Source organism: Podarcis vaucheri (assembly GCF_965113315.1).
Source record: "Podarcis vaucheri genome assembly, chromosome: 14".
Taxonomy (NCBI): Eukaryota; Metazoa; Chordata; class Lepidosauria; order Squamata; family Lacertidae; genus Podarcis; species Podarcis vaucheri.
Window position 1 is genome coordinate 55,569,861 of NC_138752.1, and position 21,238 is coordinate 55,591,098.

The following is a 21,238-nucleotide window of genomic DNA, read 5'->3' on the forward strand; positions in this document are numbered from 1 at the left end:
AGCAGTCATGGGAGCTTGCTCATAGCTCTGCTCAGGAAAAGCAGGGTTCTCCAGTGAAGGGGGTTGCTAACAGGGAAAGCATTCATGAATACAGATGGTTCTAACTCAAGGTGCAGTTGAGGGCATGGAGGGAAGTGGAGCCAACACATTTGCTCCTGCTAGTGCCCTCGTAAGCTCCAAAAGGAGCACATGCACCCATTTCTTATTCTGTTTCTGTTTTAAGTTCTGCCATAATCATCCATGTAGGCCATGAAAGGAGAAATCCTTTTTGCTTGTTTGATTAAATAAATAGCCAGTAACTCTCTTTACAATTACCTGAGAAATAAATGCCGGTACTATTTTCTTTGGTTAATAGTCAACCATTCCCATTGCAGTTCCGTGCCAAAGAACTACCAGCATATTCTGGCCTTGGTTTTTGCCATCAAAGAGATTAATGAGAACCCCCAAATCCTTCCAAATATATCCTTGGGATTCCACATTCTCAACAGCTACTATGTAGCAAGAATGACTTATAAGGCCACCTTGAACCTGCTTACCAGACAGTATAGGCTTGTTCCCAACTTCCAGTGTGATGCCCGGAGCAACCTCATTGCTCTCATTGGGGCGCTGGCTTCTGAAACTTCTGCCAATGTGGCCACCATTTCTGCCATCTACAAGATGCCACAGGTGAGACCCAAGCATGGAGATATGTACATTTTAGAAGGATGGCTGATATTGTAATGCTCTATAGTCCATGTGATGAATTGTTATATATTTCTTTTCAGCTTACCTATGGGTCAATTTCCCCAGTGCAGGATGACAAAGTCCTGTTCTCTTCCTTGTACAAGATGGTTCCACATGAAGCCCATCAGTACAAGGGGGTTGTCCGATTACTTCACCATTTCAGATGGACATGGATTGGGCTTGTTGCTGTGGATGATGACAATGGGGATCAGTTTTTGCAAACAATGGAGTCAATGTTATCCCAAAACGGCATCTGTTGTGCCTTCATATTTAGAACAGCAAAGAGGACTTATATGGAAGAGTTGATAGACATGGTTTTAAAACAGCTGGACAAATATCAAGTTTTAATGGATGGAAAAACCAATGCATGTGTTGTATATGGAGAAAATCCCTCCCTCCAGGTTTTAAGAATGTTACTGTTTTTTGCAACAATGCATGGATTGCCACCTGTGGGTAAAGTCTGGATTGTTACATCCCAATGGGATTTCCCTTCAATATCAATTCAAAGACTTTGGGATATAGAAAGCTTTCATGGTGCCCTATCCTTCACAGTTCATTCAAAGGAGCCCCCTGGATTCCAAACATTTGTTGGGAGCATAAAACCCTTTTGGGCAAAAGGAGATGGTTTCGTTCAGAATTTCTGGGAGCAGGCATTCAGCTGCTCATTAAGAGATTCCACCGGGAATGTGGAAAGCATGGAGACCTGCACAGGCCAAGAGAAGTTGGAGAGCCTTCTTCATACTTTCTTTGAAATGCGTATGACCGGCCACAGCTACAATATCTACAATGCTGCTTATGCTGTGGCGCATGCTCTGCATGCCACGTATATGTTCACATCCAAATATGATATATTAGTAAAAGGAGAGAGGGCGGCATTTCACAATATACAGCCATGGCAGGTAATTCCACCTCTTTGCTGAGATCTAGCAACTGTGTCATAAAACAAAACATATTTCACTCAGGCTGTACTAAACTGATGAACACAATTTCTCATGTGTTTCACCCAAATGGAATCTGGATGTTTCCTTTTGGTGGTTGGAGTGTGGGTGGAGAAATGACTATATTTGTAGAAGATAATTGGAATGAACAACAACCGATTTCCCCCCGTTCCCAGGTACCTGGGGTTTTCTGAATCTATGTGCCCATTAAAAAGATGGATTCCTCCTTAGGCCCTGACTGGGCGCCACCATTATATTAGGCAGCAGTTGAGAAAATATTCCACATGTACAGAGTCAGCAGATCGTTCCTTCAGCAGGTTAGGAAGGATGCAATACAGTCAAATAATCCTCCTATAAGGGAACAGTGAGCTAAACATCTAAGGTAAAAATAATAATACCTTATCAAACAACAACAACAACAACCCAAAGCCAAATGTGCTTAATTTTAAAGTAGATGCAAAGATTTAAGGGCACCCATTCCAATGTTTTATTTTGCTTTTTGAGGGGAGTCCTATGTGCGTCTCATCAGAAATTCATGGAAGGAGACTTACTGCCATATAAACTTGACCAGGAGCTTGTAAAGAGGAGGGTGAGACTCTTTCTTTAGGATTCAAGCTGGTTTCTTGCCTGAGCTGTTTGGAGGCTCTATTGTGAACTGGTTTGTGGCTCTTGGTGTGCTTGGCTTCATGCTCTCCTAAAGCACATGATCTGAGAGGAAGCCGGGCTGCATGAAGAAGTGGGCTGGGCAAGGAGTTCTCTGCCGGCAGCAGTTCTCCTTAGCTGCTTGCAGACTCTGGGAGTTCGTGAATTTGTAACCAGGGGTAGGTAAGCCCAGCCCCACATAACTGATCCCAAGATGTGGCACATGCACACCATTTGACTAGCAATGCCCATCAACTTTGAGAGGTCTGACCCCCTCAAATATTTTATTGCGGGGACTGAAGGGACCTCGGCCCCTAGGAGTTGGCCCCTATGGTACAAGCAGTACTGCCAGAGACAGCCTTCAATATATAGCAAGGAACTAGGAGACTCAGGGTAAGAAGTTGAAGGGCTTAGAGGCACAGGAGGTTTTTTCGTCATTCCTTCCTGTTGAAGGTTGTGGCCCAGGAAAAGAGGGGGGAATACTGGAAATAAGCCACTGGCTGGAGAGGTGGTGTTATCAGGAAAGATTTGGCTTCTTGGGCCTGACCTCCACTTCCTTGAGGAAGGACATCTGGCAAGAGATTGATTGCACCTCACAGCAGTTGGCCAGAATGTGTTTGCTAAGAGTCTCATGAACTTGATGAGGAGAGCTTTAAATTAAATATTGAGGGGGAAAGAGACAATATTACAGACTGCGGGGGAATACCTAGTACTGGGGAGAATAGCTTCATCTGATACCATCTGACACAAGTCCGCTCCATCTTTAGAGAAGCATAGAACTCAGTAACTCACATTCTCACCGTGTTTCATTGTCTCTTTCACCAAAGCTCCATGGCTTTCTAAAGAACACCATGTTCAACAACAGTGTTGGAGAGAGTGTATATTTTGATACAAATCAAGAACTATTTGTAGATTTTGATGTTACCAATTGGGTTACTCTCCCTAATGGATCATTTGACAGAGTCAAAGTTGGAAGACTGGATCCTCAGGCTCTGGCAGGCAAAGAGTTAATTATTAATGATGACCAACTTGTGTGGCATAGAAGCTTCAACCAGGTGAGACAAAACTTCAACTGCAGGAATGAATAAAATGAATGGAAATAGTTCCTATTTTGCCAGTGCAGAGTTCTGCCTGTTCAATTCTCCTGGGTAGCATTACGTTTGCAGACATTTGATTTCATATATTCATTCTTGAAAAATGCCATCCTTTTTAACTCTTAAGAGATCACTTCTGAAATAAGGTGGATTAAATGCCACAATGTGCCAATTATTCCATGAACTGATTTGGGAAACCAAGTCAGGGACTCCTTCCTGAACCCACTTTGTCCCCTAAGAAAATGTTTCCAAGCTCAGGGCATGAGTGAGGGAAATTATGCTTATCTTACTGGTCACATTTCTGGACAGGTTGTGCCTCTTTCTGTGTGCAATGACAACTGCTATCCTGGTTACAGCAGGAAAAAGAAGGAGGGAGAGAAATTCTGCTGCTATAATTGTGCTCCATGTCCAGAAGGGATGATCTCTAACCAGAAAGGTAGGAGCCACAGTCAGTCAACAACTAGCTCTGGTCTAAGCACCTGTCTCTGGGAGTTTTCTGACTGGGAGAATGAGCAGGTGAGAGCTTTTGCACCATCTGGAGGCTGACATCATTGTGTAGACATTTTCTGAAGATTAAGTAGTTGCTAAAGGGTTTAAAGAGAGAGAGACTGCAAAACTGGGCAAAAAGTAACAAAATGAATTTCAGTAGGAACAAATGTAATCTTCTACTTTAGATACAGTAAGCAATGCTAAGGATCTGACACGGTATAGCACAGGTTCCTATGTTCCTAGTCCCCATCTAGTATTTTCATAACATACAAAATAAAAATGTTGTTGTTGTTGTTTAGTCATTTAGTTGTGTCCAACTCTTTGTGACCCCCTGGACCAGAGCACGCCAGGCACTCCTGTCTTCCACCGCCTCCCGCAGTTTGGTCAGACTCATGCTGGTAGCTTCGAGAACACTGTCCAACCATCTCGTCCTCTGTCATCCCCTTCTCCTTGTGCCCTACATCTTTCCCAACATCAGAGGCTTTTCCAGGGAGTCCTCTCTTCTCATGAGGTGGCCAAAGTATTGGAGCCTCAGCTTCAGGATCTGTCCTTCCAGTGAGCACTCAGGGCTGATTTCCTTCAGAATGGAGAGGTTTGATCTTCTTGCAGTCCATGGGACTCTCAAGAGTCTCCTCCAGCACCAGAATTCAAAAGCATCAACTCTTCGGCGATCAGCCTTCTTGATGGTCCAGCTCTCACTTCCATACATCATAACTGGAAAAACCATAGCTTTTACTATATGGACCTTTGTTGGCAAGGTGATGTCTTTACTTTTTAAGATGTGAAAATAATAAAACAAAATAATAATAAAACAAAATAATAATACCTATCATTTATAGAAAAGCTTTTGGTTTTTCATTGCAGCACACACATTATTCTAGACCTTTAATACAAGTGGCCAGTAGCCTAAGTTCAGGCGGGTGGGTGGAGTCTGAAAGGAGAGAATACAGGTGTCAGAGCTGCCACCCAGTCCCAGCTCACATAGGACCAAGTCCGCCAGCGTTCACTTTATAAGAGTCTTTATTAAGTTACAGGTTTCATTTCCGAACTGCAGCGTGCAGCTCTACACCTTCTGCCCTAGGTCGGCGAAGACCCGTCTGAGTCCCCGCCTCTTGCACACCAGCTTAATACCCTAGCCTTGCTCCACCTCCTTCGCCTCTCCCTACGTCTCTGGGTCCTTCTGCCCCCCTGGGCCTCCTCCCTTCTACTCTCCTCTGACGCTGACCCCCCTGATCCTTCTGCCTCCTTGCGGCGGGCTTTGGGACCTGGCTCACTCTCCGGGCTGCTTACTGCTCCGGCTTCCGCTGCATTTGAACTTGGCGCGCGCGCCCAACTCTCTACTTTCCTCTTAACCGTTGCCTCGCTCTCTGAGGAGGGCGTGACCACCCCTGACTCGTGCCCTCCCTCCTGCTGACAGCCTCCGGAACCCGATGCCTGGCTACCTTCCTCCCTGCTGCTCTCAGTCTTGAGCGTGGGTCCCGACTTCCAGCTGCTGCCGCCCTCAGTTATGAGCGTGGGTCCCGACTTCCAGCTGCTACTCTCTGAATCTCCTCTGTTCCCTTCCTCCTGGGGTGTCCCCCCGGATCCCCCCCTTGCTCTGCTCACTGGGGCTCCCTTTTGGGAGTCCTCTGACTCACTGCTTAGGCTTGGAGATCTCGGGTCGTCATCATCACTCATTTTCCCTTCGGATTCCTCCCCCTCGCTCTCTGCTTCCTCCCTTCTCTGCGTCTCTGCTCCTGAACCCCTGACATCCATCCCCCCCTCGAAGCCCCCCCTTCCCCCCTCCCCGCTTTCAGGTGTGGGTGCTGGGTGCTCCATCATCACGGGAGGGAATGCCGGATACAGTTCGCTCCCCGTGGTTGGCCGCCAACTGAAGACCTCCGAGTCTTCCTCCTCGCGGTCGCCGACGTTGACCTGTTCCGCTTCCATCTCTGTACCGCCGTGCTCGAACCCAAGGTCCTCCCCGAACACGTCCATGTCAGTCTCTGCGTCGGTCGCTCGACCTGGCATCTCCAGCCACTTCCTGCGCCATTGCTCCTCCAGTCGATCGTCCCACCAATACGAGGTGTCTGACGCCGCACCCGCCGGCGATCCTTCTGGGGAACGGGTGCTCAGTGCGGGTTCCCCGTCCGAGTCGAATCCATGGAACGTGCTGGAAGAAAGTGTGGGCGTGAACAGCCAGTCGTCGAAGAAGCTCGCTGGCATGGGTCTGTGTGGGAAAAGGGCATGAAACTCGTCCTTGAGCAGGGGTTCCTCCAAAGCGTAGTCTGGCACCCAGCTATTGGCGCTGGCCCGGGTGCCCTCTCTGGCTAGGAGGTATTCGACTCCCTCTTCCCCCCATCTGGAGTCCAAAATCTCCGTGACCTCGTTGATGGGGTCTTGCTGCGTCACCCCTCGCGTCTCCGTCCGCTCCCGGAACGGACTCGGTGCCGTCCCTGGCTCCTGGAATCTGTGAGGTGCCTTGTAGGGAGTGAGCACCGACCTGTGGAACACCGGATGCATTCTGGAACCCTCCGGCAGCACCAGTCGGAAGGCTACCGGGTTGATCTGTGCTTCGACTTGGTACGGACCAATTTGCTTGTGCCCCAACTTCTTCTTGGCTAGTGACCTGGTCGGCACTGCGTGGGCTGCCAACCAGACCCAGTCTCCCACTTGGATCTCTTCGCCAACCCGCCTGTGCTTGTCAGCTTGCACCTTGTAGGCGTGCTTAGCTAGCTCCAGCTGCCGTCTGAGTTGATCGTGTACCGCCTGCAACTCTGACGCGAACGCGTCCGCCGTCTGTGGTTCTCCGTCCCCCACTCTCTCCCGTCCCGGGAAGGTTCTGGGATTCCTCCCATTGTTGGCGAAGAACGGCGTCACCCCTGTGGACACGTGCTTCGTGTTGTTGTAAGCGAACTCGGCGAGCGGCAGGTAATCCACCCAGGTCGCAGGTTGTTGATTGGCATAGCATCTCAGGTACTGCTGCATGATGGCATTGACCCTCTCTGCTTGCCCGTTGGTCTGCGGGTGTCTTGCTGATGCCAGATCGACCTTGACATTTAGAAAACTCATCAGCTTCTGCCAGAAATTCGAGACGAACTGGCGCCCGCGGTCGGACAGGATAGACCGCGGCAGACCATGCACTTTGAACACGTGATCTATGAACAGTTTGGCGGTTTGTTCCGCCGTGGCCACCTTCGCACACGGAATGAAATGTGCCATCTTGGTGAACAAGTCCACCACCACTAGTACAGCTGTCTTGCCTCTCGAGCTGGGTAGATCCGTAACAAAGTCCAGGGCCACTCTCTCCCACGGTTCAAACGGCGTTTGCAGCGGTTCCAGCAGTCCCGCCGGTGGTTTGTGCACCGGTTTGGCCCTCTGGCAGGTGTCGCACCTCGCAACGTAGTCCGCGACTTCCCCTCTCAGTCTGGGCCACCAAAAGTCCCTTGCGACTAATTCCACCGTTTTTTCCGTGCCAAAGTGCCCGGCCGTGGGTGCGTCGTGCAGCTGCTGCAGTACCCTGGCGCGAAGTTCGTCTCCCGGCACGTAGATGGCCCCTTTACGTAAGAGCAAGCCGTCTCGTATCTGGAACTCGTCGCCCTTCGCCGTGCCCTTGTGCACCTCTGCCATCTTCGCCCGCGCGAAGGAGTCGTCCTGCAACGCCCGCCGCACCGCATCCAGGTCTACTGTGGCTGAAGCGCACGCCCACGCTGTTGGCGCGAAGATGTGCATGGCTGCCGCTGGCGTCGCCTCTTCGAGGTATTGCGGTTTGCGGGACAGTGCATCCGCCATGACGTTGGTGTCGCCTGGGACGTACTCTATTCGGAAATTGAAGTCAGCAAAGAACTCCGCCCAACGTATCTGCCTCTGGTTCAGGAACTGAGCCGTGCGCCAGTGCTCCAGATTCTTGTGATCCGTGCAGACCTGCACCGTGTGCTTGGCGCCGATCAGGAAGTGCCTCCACGCCTTGAAAGCTGCATGAATGGCCAGCAACTCCCTGTCCCAGATGGTGTAGTTCTGCTCCGACTTGCTGAGCTTTCTGGAGTAGAACGCTCCCGGCCTCCAGACCCCCTGTGGGTCCCTTTGCAGCAGGACAGCTCCCACTGCTCTATCGGACGCGTCTGTCTCTACCCGCATCGGTTTGCTGGGGTCGATATGCAGCAGTTGCTCTTCCGACGCGAAGAGACGCTTGAGTGCCTGAAAGGACTGCTCCGCCTGCTCCGTCCAGATGAATTTCTTTTTCTTGGAGCTTAGCGTGTCCGTAATGGCCGCCGTCTGCATCGCGAACCCCTTGATAAACTTGCGATAGAAGTTGGCGAAGCCGACAAACCGCTGGACCTCCTTCCGATTGCGCGGGCTCTTCCAATCCAACACCGCACGAACCTTGGCGCTGTCCATGGCTAGCCCCTTGTCCGACAACTTGTAACCCAAGAAATCCACCTCCGTCGTGTCGAACTGGCACTTCTCCAGTTTGGCGTACAGTCTATGCTGCTGCAGCCTCTTCAGCACCTCCCGAACATCTTGGTCATGGGCTTGCTGCGAGTCGGAGAATATCAGGATGTCATCCAGAAAGCAGACGCACTTCTTGTAAAGGAGTCCCGCCAACACATGATGCATGAAAGCTTGGAAACAGTGAGAACCGTTTTGCAATCCAAACGGCATCACTCTGTATTCGTAGGTGCCCAGAGGCGTGAACATGGCTGTCTTCCACTCATCGCCCTCCCTCATGCGGATGAGATTGTACGCACCTCGCAGGTCCAACTTGGTGAACACGCGTCCCTTGCGCACCGTCGCTAGCAGGTCGTCAATCCTGGGCATGGGGAAATCAGAAGGCTTGGTCATCTTGTTTAAGAGGCGAAAATCCACCACCAGTCTTTTCTGGGGCGTGTCCTTCTTCTTCACGAAGAAAACAGGACTGCCCCCTACTGCCCTGGACTCCCGGATGAAACCGCGCTGCAAATTGTGATCTATGAACTGTTTGAGTTCCTGTAATTCGTCCTCAGACATGGAATACAGCTTCCCTTTTGGCAGCGTCGCCCCTGGTAGGAGGTCAATCTTGCAGTCATATTGCCTGTGCGGTGGTAGCTTGTCAGCCTCTTTCTCGCAGAAGACCTCCAGAAAGTCTGCGTATTTGTGGGGGACTGCTTGCAACGTTCCCAACTGCAGTTGTGATTCCTCCTCCTCTCCTTGGATGCCAGTACCTCCGCGTTCAATTGGGTAACTGCCTGTTGCAGCGCTGCAACTTTCTCTGCTTCCGTCATCTCTGCTAACCGTCGTGAGCTTGCTCCCAAACACCGATCCCCTCCTCCAGCTGCCTCTCTCTCCGCTGCGAGATATCAGGTGTCCGAAGCTTTTAAGAGACGGGTCTTACTGTCAGAGCTGCCACCCAGTCCCAGCTCACATAGGACCAAGTCCGCCAGCGTTCACTTTATAAGAGTCTTTATTAAGTTACAGGTTTCATTTCCGAACTGCAGCGTGCAGCTCTACACCTTCTGCCCTAGGTCGGCGAAGACCCGTCTGAGTCCCCGCCTCTTGCACACCAGCTTAATACCCTAGCCTTGCTCCACCTCCTTCGCCTCTCCCTACGTCTCTGGGTCCTTCTGCCCCCCTGGGCCTCCTCCCTTCTACTCTCCTCTGACGCTGACCCCCCTGATCCTTCTGCCTCCTTGCGGCGGGCTTTGGGACCTGGCTCACTCTCCGGGCTGCTTACTGCTCCGGCTTCCGCTGCATTTGAACTTGGCGCGCGCGCCCAACTCTCTACTTTCCTCTTAACCGTTGCCTCGCTCTCTGAGGAGGGCGTGACCACCCCTGACTCGTGCCCTCCCTCCTGCTGACAGCCTCCGGAACCCGATGCCTGGCTACCTTCCTCCCTGCTGCTCTCAGTCTTGAGCGTGGGTCCCGACTTCCAGCTGCTGCCGCCCTCAGTTATGAGCGTGGGTCCCGACTTCCAGCTGCTACTCTCTGAATCTCCTCTGTTCCCTTCCTCCTGGGGTGTCCCCCCGGATCCCCCCCTTGCTCTGCTCACTGGGGCTCCCTTTTGGGAGTCCTCTGACTCACTGCTTAGGCTTGGAGATCTCGGGTCGTCATCATCACTCATTTTCCCTTCGGATTCCTCCCCCTCGCTCTCTGCTTCCTCCCTTCTCTGCGTCTCTGCTCCTGAACCCCTGACAACAGGAATAAGTGGAGAGGAGGAAAAGTCAAAGCTGCTGGAGGGGCAGAAATAGGGGGCTGATGGACAAAAACTTTCCACTGAAGAGACTGGTTAGTATGAATATAAAACTCTAAAGGCTGAATTTTCAAATTTTGCATACCAGGCAATTGTAATGGACAAACACATGGTGCTCTTTCTCCTTTTAATATTATTACTGTATTTCACCACATAATGGTCGCCACTGCATAATAGTCGCACCCCCTTTCTTTGCTCCCTAAAATCAGTTCCAGAGCATTAACTGCATAATAGTGGCAGGACATCCTCAGCGCGCTTTCTCTGTGCCAGCCAAAGGCACAAGGGGGGTGGGCAGGGGGGGTGAAGCTGCCATAAGCAACATAAACAGAAGTCTGTTCATGAATAAAAAATGTTTCCTCGCATAATGGTCGTGCCTCAGGTTCTTCCTCACGCAATTGTCGCACCCCCTTTTTTGCAAAGAAAAATCAGCATGAAAAATGTGACCATTATGTGGTGAAATACTGTCTTCCCACAGCACTCTTTTGGGAGGGAGGGAGAATCCTAAAGCGGAGACTTCCGGGTTAGCGCCATCGGCAATGGCGGAGTTCCTCTGACCGAGAGGAACCCGCTCTGTGAAAATCGGGTCTTGCCGCCGTGGCGAAGGCAGAGACCCCTCAAAAATCCCAGGCGGAGGAAGCCTGGGAACGTGGGATTCGGCTGACACCAAGAGCGCCTCCCCTACTCGCAGGGAAACCCCTTTTCGGGGATCCGAAGCGATGTGGGGTGAGCGGCGCGGTGTTTTGAATCGACCGCTACTTTTACGGAGTGAAGCGGCACAGCCATTGCCGGAGAGTGCTGACTTTTTTCCTGTGGACAATTGGACTCTAAACAAGTACCCGTGAGTAGAACGGAAAATTGGACTACGAAACATTTTAATTTGGCACCGAAGCGGGAAGGTTCTAAACAGGAAGTCTGCCTTCCGCTTTTGTAAATAGACTGAAGCAAAACTTTGCAAGCTAAAGTCAGGAAAGTCGTATATAAAGGACTAAGTTTCCTTCAGTTATAACCATTTAAAACCCTCTTGGAAGCAGGAGAAGAGGGGGGAAATCTTAGATTGTTCAAGCCTGCAGGAAAGAGAGTAAAGAAAGATAAATTTCCACTGTCTCAAACCTGGGAACGGGGTGTCAGAGACAGAAATTTCTGGGGAAGTTCATTGACTGTGAATGGAACGTCTTTTGACAGATAGTTAAAAAAGAGAAACATATTGATTCCAATGTTGCCTTTTGCATTCAAAAGAAACAAAATATTTGAAAAATGAAAGTAACTTTCTTTTGTTGGACCTGCTTTCAAAAGATGGATACAAATGGAAATTGTCTCCTCTAGAGGGAGCTTGTTAAACTGTTGCTGGAGTCGATCTGGGGATTTCACAGCTGTGGAGATTAAGGATCGTGAGACCAGACTCTGACCTTGGATAAAAATGTGTTTAGAAGAAGTTTGGTGCTTGCTTTTTGCAAGAAAAGCGCTTTGTTGGAGCAGCTGCATGAGAAGATGGATTTGATGACTGTTGCAGTCAAAAACTTTGGACAAACAGTGAATACTCATATAGAAACCATTCAGGAACCAACCCAGGAATCTGTTTTGACAGGGCAAGTGCATAGAATCATAGAATCATAGAGTTGGAAGAGACTACAAGGGCCATCGAGTCCAGCCCCCTGCCAAGCAGGAAACACCATCAGAGCACTCCTGACATATGGTTGTCAAGCCTCTGCTTAAAGACCTCCAAAGGAGGAGACTCCACCACACTCCTTGGCAGCAAATTCCACTGTCGAACAGCTCTTACTGTCAGGAAGTTCTTCCTAAGGTTTAGGTGGAACCTTCTTTCTTGTAGTTTGGATCCATTGCTCCGTGTCCGCTTCTCTGGAGCAAGGGCAGAAGATAATGGAGGAGGTTGCTGTTGAACCTCAAGTAACACAAATGGAGAGACCTGAGGCCCTGCAGGAGCATAAGCTGCTGTTTTTGAAGACTGAACCTGGAGAAAGTCAGATATGGAGAGAGGGAGTATCGTTTGGTTGGGAGACGGGAAGTTGGATGGATCCTCCTGGGCAGGGACGTTTTGGTTTTGGGGATTTGGTTTTGGGCCAGGGGGGGTCTGGAGTTGTGGGGGCTCTTAACTTTGGAGGGACTTTGAAACATGTTTTTAAATACTTTCTGGACTACAGTGCTGACTGTGGGGAATGGGCTGATCTGTTGAGGGGAGACGGAGATATTGATGGGTTGGAGTCTCCCCGAGACCTACTCCTCAATGAGAAAGGAAAGAAATTAAGAAAAAGATCAACAAAAGACAAGGTAAAGTGCAGGTATAAACAAGAAGAAGATCTGCAGAAGGGACATGGAAAAGACTTAAGAGCCTCGGACACAAGATCACCAGGTTGATGGACTAGATGGAATGGCCAGTAAGGAATGACTTAACCCGAGACCAGGAAGAAGAGACGTTGGATGAAGATTGAAAGAAAGTTTTTTAAAAAATTATTTTGAGAATTAGTGTAAAATTAATGAGTATTAGGAAAAATGTTGGAATGAAACTATTTGGCTTTAGTAGAAATGATATAAGGAGTTATGTATAAATAGGTATTAAGTTTTAAGTTTTAAGGTATTTTATGGTATGTGTCAGAGCTGCTACCAGGTCCCAGCTCACATAGGACCACGCCACACAGCGTCCACTTTAAAAGAGTCTTTATTGAGTTACAGGTTTCATTTCCGAACTGCAGCGTGCAGCTCTACACCTTCTGCTCTAGGTCGGCGAAGACCCGTCTGAGTCCCCGCCTCTTGCACACCAGCTTAATACCCTAGCCTTGCTCCACCTCCTTCGCCTCTCCCTACGTCTCTGGGTCCTTCTGCCCCCCTGGGCCTCCTCCCTTCTACTCTCCTCTGACGCTGACCCCCCTGATCCTTCTGCCTCCTTGCGGCGGGCTTTAGGACCTGGCTCACTCTCCGGGCTGCTTACTGCTCCAGCTTCCGCTGCATTTGAACTTGGCGCGCGCGCCCAACTCTCTACTTTCCTCTTAACCGTTGCCTCGCTCTCTGAGGAGGGCGTGACCACCCCTGACTCGTGCCCTCCCTCCTGCTGACAGCCTCCGGAACCCGATGCCTGGCTACCTTCCTCCCTGCTGCTCTCAGTCTTGAGCGTGGGTCCCGACTTCCAGCTGCTGCCGCCCTCAGTTATGAGCGTGGGTCCCGACTTCCAGCTGCTGCTCTCTGAATCTCCTCTGTTCCCTTCCTCCTGGGGTGTCCCCCCGGATCCCCCCCTTGCTCTGCTCACTGGGGCTCCCTTTTGGGAGTCCTCTGACTCACTGCTTAGGCTTGGAGATCTCGGGTCGTCATCATCACTCATTCTCCCTTCGGCTTCCTCCCCCTCGCTCTCTGTTTCCACCCTTCTCTGCGTCTCTGCTTCTGAACCCCTGACATCCATCCCCCCCTCGAAGCCCCCCCTTCCCCCCTCCCCGCTGTCAGGTGTGGGTGCTGGGCGCTCCATCATCATGGGAGGGAATGCTGGATACAGGTCGCTCCCCGTGGGTGGCCGCCAACTGAAGACCTCCGAGTCTTCCCCCTCGCGGTCGTCGACGTTGACTTGTTGCTCTTCCATCTCTGTACCGCCGTGCTCGAACCCGAGGTCCTCCCCGAACACGTCCATGTCAGTCTCTGCGTCGGTCGCTCGACCTGGCATCTCCAGCCACTTCCTGCGCCATCGCTCCTCTGGTCGATCGTCCCACCAATACGAGTTGCCTGATGCCGAACCTGCCGGTGAACCTTCTGGGGAACGGGTGCTCCGTGCGGGTTCCCCTTCTGAGTCGAATCCATGGAACGTGCTGGAAGAAAGTGTGGGTGTGAACAACCAGTCGTCGAAGAAGCTCGCTGGCATGGGTTTGTGTGGGAAGAGGGCATGAAACTCGTCCTTGAGCAGGGGTTCCTCCAAAGCGTAGTCTGGTACCCAGCTATTGGCGCTGGCCCGGGTGCCCTCTCTGGCTAAGAGGTATTCGACTCCCTCTTCCCCCCATCTGGAGTCCAAAATCTCCGTGACCTCGTTGATGTGGTCCTGGTGCTTCACCTCCCGCGTCTCCGTCCGTTCCCGGAGCGGACTTGGCGCTGTCCCTGGCTCCTGGAACCTGTGAGGTGCCTTGTAGGGAGTGAGCACCGACCTGTGGAACACCGGATGCATTCTGGAACCCTCCGGCAGCGCCAGTCGGAAGGCTACCGGGTTGATCTGCGCTTCGACTTGGTACGGACCGATCTGCTTGTGCCCCAACTTCTTCTTGGCAAGCGACCTGGTCGGCACTGCGTGGGCTGCCAACCAGACCCAGTCTCCCACTTGGATCACTTCGCCAACCCGCCTGTGCTTGTCAGCTTGCACCTTGTAGGCGTGCTTAGCTAGCTCCAGCTGCCGTCTGAGTTGATCGTGGACCGCCTGCAGCTCTGACGCGAACGCGTCCGCCGTCTGTGGTTCTCCTTCCCCCACTCTCTCCAGTCCCGGGAAGGTTCTGGGATTCCTCCCATTGTTGGCAAAGAACGGCGTCACTCCTGTGGACACGTGCTTCGTGTTGTTGTAAGCGAACTCGGCTAGCGGCAGGTAATCCACCCACGTCGCAGGCTGTTGATTGGCATAGCATCTCAGGTACTGCTGCATGATGGCATTGACCCTCTCTGCTTGCCCGTTGGTCTGCGGGTGTCTTGCTGATGCCAGATTGACCTTGACATTTAGAAAACCCATCAGCTTCTGCCAGAAAGACGAGATGAACTGGCGTCCGCGGTCGGACAGGATAGACCGTGGCAGGCCATGCACTTTGAACACGTGATCTATGAACAGTTTGGCGGTTTGTTCCGCCGTGGCCACCTTCGCACACGGAATGAAATGTGCCATCTTGGTGAACAAGTCCACCACCACTAGCACAGCTGTCTTGCCTCTCGAGCTGGGTAAATCCGTCACAAAGTCCAGGGCCACCCTCTCCCACGGTTCAAACGGTGTTTGCAGCGGTTCTAACAGTCCCGCCGGTGGTCTGTGTACCGGCTTGGCCCTCTGGCAGGTGTCGCACCTCGCGACGTAGTCCGCGACCTCTCCTCTCAGCCTGGGCCACCAGAAGTCTCTCGCGACTAATTCCATCGTTTTCTCTGTGCCAAAGTGACCGGCCGTGGGTGCGTCGTGCAACTGTTGCAGTACCTTGGCGCGAAGGTCGTCTCCTGGTACATAGACAGCCCCTTTGCGTAGGAGCAAGCCGTCCCGCACCTGGAACTCGTCCGTGGTAGCCGTGCCTCTGAGCAGTTCCGCCATCTTGTCTTGCGCGAATGAGTCGTCCCGCAATGCACGTCGCACCGCATCCAGGTCTACTGTAGCTGAGGCACACGCCCACGCCGTCGGTGCGAAGATGTGCATGGCCGCCGCTGGCGTCACCTCTTCTAGGTATTGCGGTTTTCGGGACAGTGCATCCGCCATGATGTTGGTGTCGCCTGGGACGTACTCTATTCGGAAATTGAAGTCAGCAAAGAACTCCGCCCAACGTATCTGCCTCTGGTTCAGGAACTGAGCCGTGCGCCAGTGCTCCAGATTCTTGTGGTCCGTGCAGACCTGCACCGTGTGCTTGGCGCCGATTAGGAAGTGCCTCCACGCCTTGAAAGCTGCATGAATGGCCAGCAACTCCCTGTCCCAGATGGTGTAGTTCTGCTCCGACTTGCTGAGCTTTCTGGAGTAGAACGCTCCCGGCCGCCACACCCCCTGCGGGTCTCGCTGCAGCAGGACAGCTCCCACGGCTCTGTCTGACGCGTCTGTCTCTACCCTCAACGGTTTACTGGGGTCGATATGCAGCAGTTGCTTCTCCGATGCGAAGAGATGCTTGAGCGCTTGAAAGGACTGTTCCGCCTGCTCCGTCCAGATGAATTTCTTTTTTTTGGAGCTGAGCGTGTCCGTAATTGCTGCCGTCTGCATCGCGAACCCCTTGATAAACTTGCGATAGAAGTTGGCGAAGCCGACAAACCGCTGGACCTCCTTCCGGTTGCGCGGGCTTTTCCAATCCAATACCGCACGAACCTTGGTGCTGTCCATGGCTATCCCCTTGTCCGACAACTTGTATCCCAGGAAATCCACCTCCGTCGTGTCGAACTGGCACTTCTCCAGCTTGGCGTACAGTCTATGTTGTTGCAACCTGCTGAGCACCTCCCTCACGTCTCGGTCGTGAGCTTGCTGCGAGTCAGAGAAAATCAGGATGTCATCCAGGAAGCAGACGCATGTCTTGTAGAGGAGTCCCTCCAACACGTGATGCATAAAAGCTTGAAAACAGTGAGAGCCATTTTGTAATCCAAAGGGCATAACTCTGTATTCGTAGGTGCCCAGCGGTGTGAACATGGCCGTCTTCCACTCATCGCCCTCCCGCATGCGGATGAGATTTTACGCCCCTCGCAGGTCCAACTTGGTGAACACGCGTCCCTTGCGCACCGTCGCGAGGAGGTCGTCAATCCTGGGCATGGGGTAATCAGACGGTTTGGTCATCTGGTTCAAAAGGCGGTAGTCCACAACTAGTCTTTTTTGGGGCGTGTCTTTCTTTTTCACGAAGAAAACGGGACTGCCCCCCACTGCCTTGGACTCTCTGATGAAGCCACGCTCCAGATTATGCTCGATGAACTGTTTGAGTTCCTGCATTTCATCTTCAGACATGGAGTATAGCCGCCCCTTCGGCAGCGTCGCCCCCGGTAGGAGGTCAATCTTGCAGTCATATGGCCGGTGAGGGGGTAGCTTGTCCGCCTCCTTCTCGCAGAAGACCTCCAAAAAGCTCGCGTATTTGTGGGGGACCGCTTGCAACGTTCCCAACTGCAGTTGTGATTCCTCCTCCTCTCCCTCCCGTCGGGGCAGGATGCAGTGTTCTGCGCAATAAGAGGAGCCGAAGATCAGTTGTCTCTGGTACCAAGCCAGTGTCGGACTGTGCCTGTCCAGCCAACTCATGCCCAACACAATGGGCGTGTCCGACAGTTGGGTGACATTAAAACTGATGACTTCCCTGTGGTTGCCAAGGCGCATCACCATCGGTGGCGTCTGCTTCACCACCTGCCCCCCTAGCAACTCTCTGCCATCCACTGTGACGACTTGCAGGGGCAGAGTGGCAGGCAATAGCTGTATAGCGTGCTGCTCCACAAAGCTCTGCGCTATAAAGTCTGCGTTGCTTCCAGAATCCACAGAAAGCGGCACTTCGATAGTGACGCCGTCGGGTAGCTGGAGAGATGCTGTGAGCTGCACTACTGGTTTGGGTGGGAGGGGATCCGTGGGTTGCAAGATTGCTGGGGACTGCTTCACAGATGCGTCTGGCTGGGCCCCAGTGCCTCCGTCTCCAGCCAGACATCGTCGTTTCCCTGCTGTGGTTCTCCTTGCTGCGTTGCTGCAGTCACCATTGCTGAGGCTGCAGTGTGCTTGTGGAGCCTCCGGGGACACTCCTTCGCCAAATGGCCTGGATCCTCGCAGATGTAACACTTCCTGTTCCCTCTAGGAGGCTTCGCTTTCACTGCTGCCGGTGCTAGGGCTCTGGCTGCTGACTGAGCCCTTGCACCTCCAACCTCCATCGGTTCCCCTCCCCCTCCTGGCGGAGGTGTGGATTGCGCACGCGCTGCTTCCCTCGGAACGAAAGAGAAACTTCTCGCTGCTTCGCGCCCTCCACGTCCTTCATCTCTGCACCATGGACGTTCTTCCAGCCTCACCCCCACAGTCAGCGCCCTTTGGACCACCTCCTGCGTGCTTCGGGGCCTCTCCCCCCTTGCAATTTCATCCTTAACCGCTGAACTTAGACCCTCCCAGAAGAGGTCTCTGACAGGGGGCGAATCCCTATCCCATTCTAAAGCACTGACCAGCGCAAAAAATCGGGCGTGATACTGCCGGACGCTCGCCCTCCCTTGTTTTAGTCCATGAATCTCCCGTCTGGCAAGATCCACATCAATAGTAGACAAAAAACACGCATCCATCGCTTTGATAAAGGCATCTGCATTCTGAAGCGCCGGATCTTTATCCCTCCACAAATTGCGCAGCCAGGCTTTGGCATCCCCATGCAAATGGGACAATATGAACCCCACCTTCTCTTCCTCATCTCTAAAGTCTTTTGCCAGCAGTTGCAGTGCGCACATTACGTCTGCTCTAAAATTAGGGTACTGTTGCAAAGTCCCATCGAAGTGAGCCACAAGCCCTCCTGCTCTCCGTGCCAATCCCACGCCCTCCGGTCTGGGTCCCGGTTGCCCTTGCTTAACAAGCATTTCAAACCTGGCGTGTAGGTCTCTGTAGGCGGCTGTAGTCTCCTCCTCCCGTTTCTTGGAAGCCAATACCTCTGAGGACAACTGGGTCACTGCCTCTTGCAGCGCGGAGATCCTCTGTTCTTCCGTCATCTTGCTAACCTTTGTGAGCTCGCTTACCGACACCCCTCTTCCTCCCCTAGCGGCTTCTGCTCCCGCTGCGAGGTTTCAGGTTTCTGAAGCTTTGAGGAGACGGGTCTTACTGTCAGAGCTGCTACCAGGTCCCAGCTCACATAGGACCACGCCACACAGCGTCCACTTTAAAAGAGTCTTTATTGAGTTACAGGTTTCATTTCCGAACTGCAGCGTGCAGCTCTACACCTTCTGCTCTAGGTCGGCGAAGACCCGTCTGAGTCCCCGCCTCTTGCACACCAGCTTAATACCCTAGCCTTGCTCCACCTCCTTCGCCTCTCCCTACGTCTCTGGGTCCTTCTGCCCCCCTGGGCCTCCTCCCTTCTACTCTCCTCTGACGCTGACCCCCCTGATCCTTCTGCCTCCTTGCGGCGGGCTTTAGGACCTGGCTCACTCTCCGGGCTGCTTACTGCTCCAGCTTCCGCTGCATTTGAACTTGGCGCGCGCGCCCAACTCTCTACTTTCCTCTTAACCGTTGCCTCGCTCTCTGAGGAGGGCGTGACCACCCCTGACTCGTGCCCTCCCTCCTGCTGACAGCCTCCGGAACCCGATGCCTGGCTACCTTCCTCCCTGCTGCTCTCAGTCTTGAGCGTGGGTCCCGACTTCCAGCTGCTGCCGCCCTCAGTTATGAGCGTGGGTCCCGACTTCCAGCTGCTGCTCTCTGAATCTCCTCTGTTCCCTTCCTCCTGGGGTGTCCCCCCGGATCCCCCCCTTGCTCTGCTCACTGGGGCTCCCTTTTGGGAGTCCTCTGACTCACTGCTTAGGCTTGGAGATCTCGGGTCGTCATCATCACTCATTCTCCCTTCGGCTTCCTCCCCCTCGCTCTCTGTTTCCACCCTTCTCTGCGTCTCTGCTTCTGAACCCCTGACAGTATGGTTAAAATAAACTAAGGTAAATTGAATGACAGGATATAGTGAAAGATGGAAAGGATTTGCTGAGTTAATTAATAGGTTAGACCGTTAAGATAAATTATTTAACAAAAATTGAGAAAGATGGAAAGATTTTGCTGAAATAATTAATTAAACTAGAATACAAAAAGGGAGGTGTGAGGAGGTCGATGAAACAAGTAAATGAAAGATAAAGATATGGAATATTGGATGTGTGTTTTAATGTTATTGTTCTTTTTTGCTGTATTGTTGTATTGGTTTTTATGTTTTTTTCTTCTTTTTTATGTATTGTAATGTATGTCTTGTTAATTTTTGTTGTTGTTTTCTTTTCTTCTTTTTTCTGTAATTTTTAAACTTCTAATAAATATCTTTTTTTTAAAAAAAAAGAGAGAATCCTAAAGCTGGGTGAAATTTTTGCCAAAACACACATAGAAAATAAATGAGAGTTGTCAGTTCTGAATCAAATATTTCCTGGCTTATAGGTCCTTCTAATCTGCTCAAATTCAGTTACTCCCTGAATCAGCTGAAACATTTCTATGTGCCATCCTTTTTTCAGACATGGATGTTTGTTTCATATGTCCAGAAGACCAATATCCCAACCAGGATAAAAACCAATGCATTCCCCGGATTCTAAGCTACCTCTCTTACAAAGAACCTTTAGGAATCTTCCTCACCGTGTCGGCAGTTTCGTTCTCTGTGATCACAGTTTTAATACTTGCAGTCTTTAGGAAGCACCAAGACACTCCCATGGTCAAAGCCAACAATCGGACCCTCACCTATGTTCTCCTCATCTCCCTCCTTCTTTGCTTCCTCTGCTCTTTGCTCTTTATTGGGCAACCTGGAAAGGCAACCTGTCTTCTCCGACAAATGGCATTTGGCATTGTTTTCTCCTTGTCCGTTTCCACTGTTTTGGCAAAAACCATCACTGTAGTTCTAGCATTCATAGCAACCAAACCAGGATCCAGGATGAGAAAATGGGTGGGGAAAAGACTGGCGTATGGTATTGTTCTTTCTGGCTCATTGATTGAAGTGGCCATTTGCATGGTTTGGCTGGCTCATTTCCCTCCATTCCCTGATGCAGACATGCACTCTGTGAATGGGGAGATCATCATGGAATGCAATGAGGGCTCCACTTCCATGTTCTACTCTGTCCTGGGATACATGGGCTTCCTGGGCATTGCCAGTTTCACCGTGGCTTTCTTTGCCAGGAAGTTACCTGACAGTTTCAATGAAGCCAAATTCATCACCTTCAGCATGTTGGTGTTTTGCAGTGTGTGGCTGTCCTTTGTTCCAGCATACCTGAGCTCGAAAGGAAAATACATGGTAGCTGTGGAGATCTTCTCCATCTTGTCCTCCGGTGCTGGGTTACTGGGTTCTATTTTCTTCCCCAAATGCTATATCATTATTCTGAGGCCTGAGCTGAACAGCAAAGAACATTTAATAAGGAGATCATAGTTGTTGTTGTTTAAGTGGCATGTCTCTGTACATAGGTACCTTGGGTTAAGAACTTAATTCATTCCGGAAGTCCGTTCTTAACCTGAAACTGTTCTTAACCTGAGGTACCATTTTAGCTAATGGGGCCTCCCGCTGCCGTCGTGCTGCCAGAACACAATTTCTGTTCTCATCCTGAAGCAAAGTTCTTAACCCGAGGTACTATTTCTGGGTTAGCGGAGTCTGTAACCCGAAGCATCTGTAACCTGAAGCGTCTGTAACCCGAGGTACCACTGTATTCTTCATTAATACATAGTTCACCAGACATGGCAAATTGGCCATGGAGATCATTACATCTTTGATTGACACAGTTCTTCAAGCACTTAAAAAATAATAATATTGTTATTATATTAATGTAGAAAAGATTCAAATTTGTATGAGAGT

General features: G+C 51.4%; 1 protein-coding gene across 1 annotated transcript; it reads left to right on the forward strand.

Annotated features, from left to right (window-relative positions):
* Positions 1 to 504: 504 nt before the first annotated feature.
* LOC309519228 (vomeronasal type-2 receptor 26-like) lies at positions 505 to 20,818 on the forward strand (the record flags this gene model as incomplete). The annotated part of the gene is made up of 4 exons (XM_082199998.1): positions 505 to 666; positions 3,131 to 3,358; positions 3,707 to 3,833; positions 19,920 to 20,818. 4 exons carry the CDS (start codon positions 505 to 507, stop codon positions 20,816 to 20,818), a joined length of 1,416 nt encoding a protein of 471 aa, XP_082056124.1.
* Between the last annotated feature and the right edge of the window lie 420 nt (positions 20,819 to 21,238).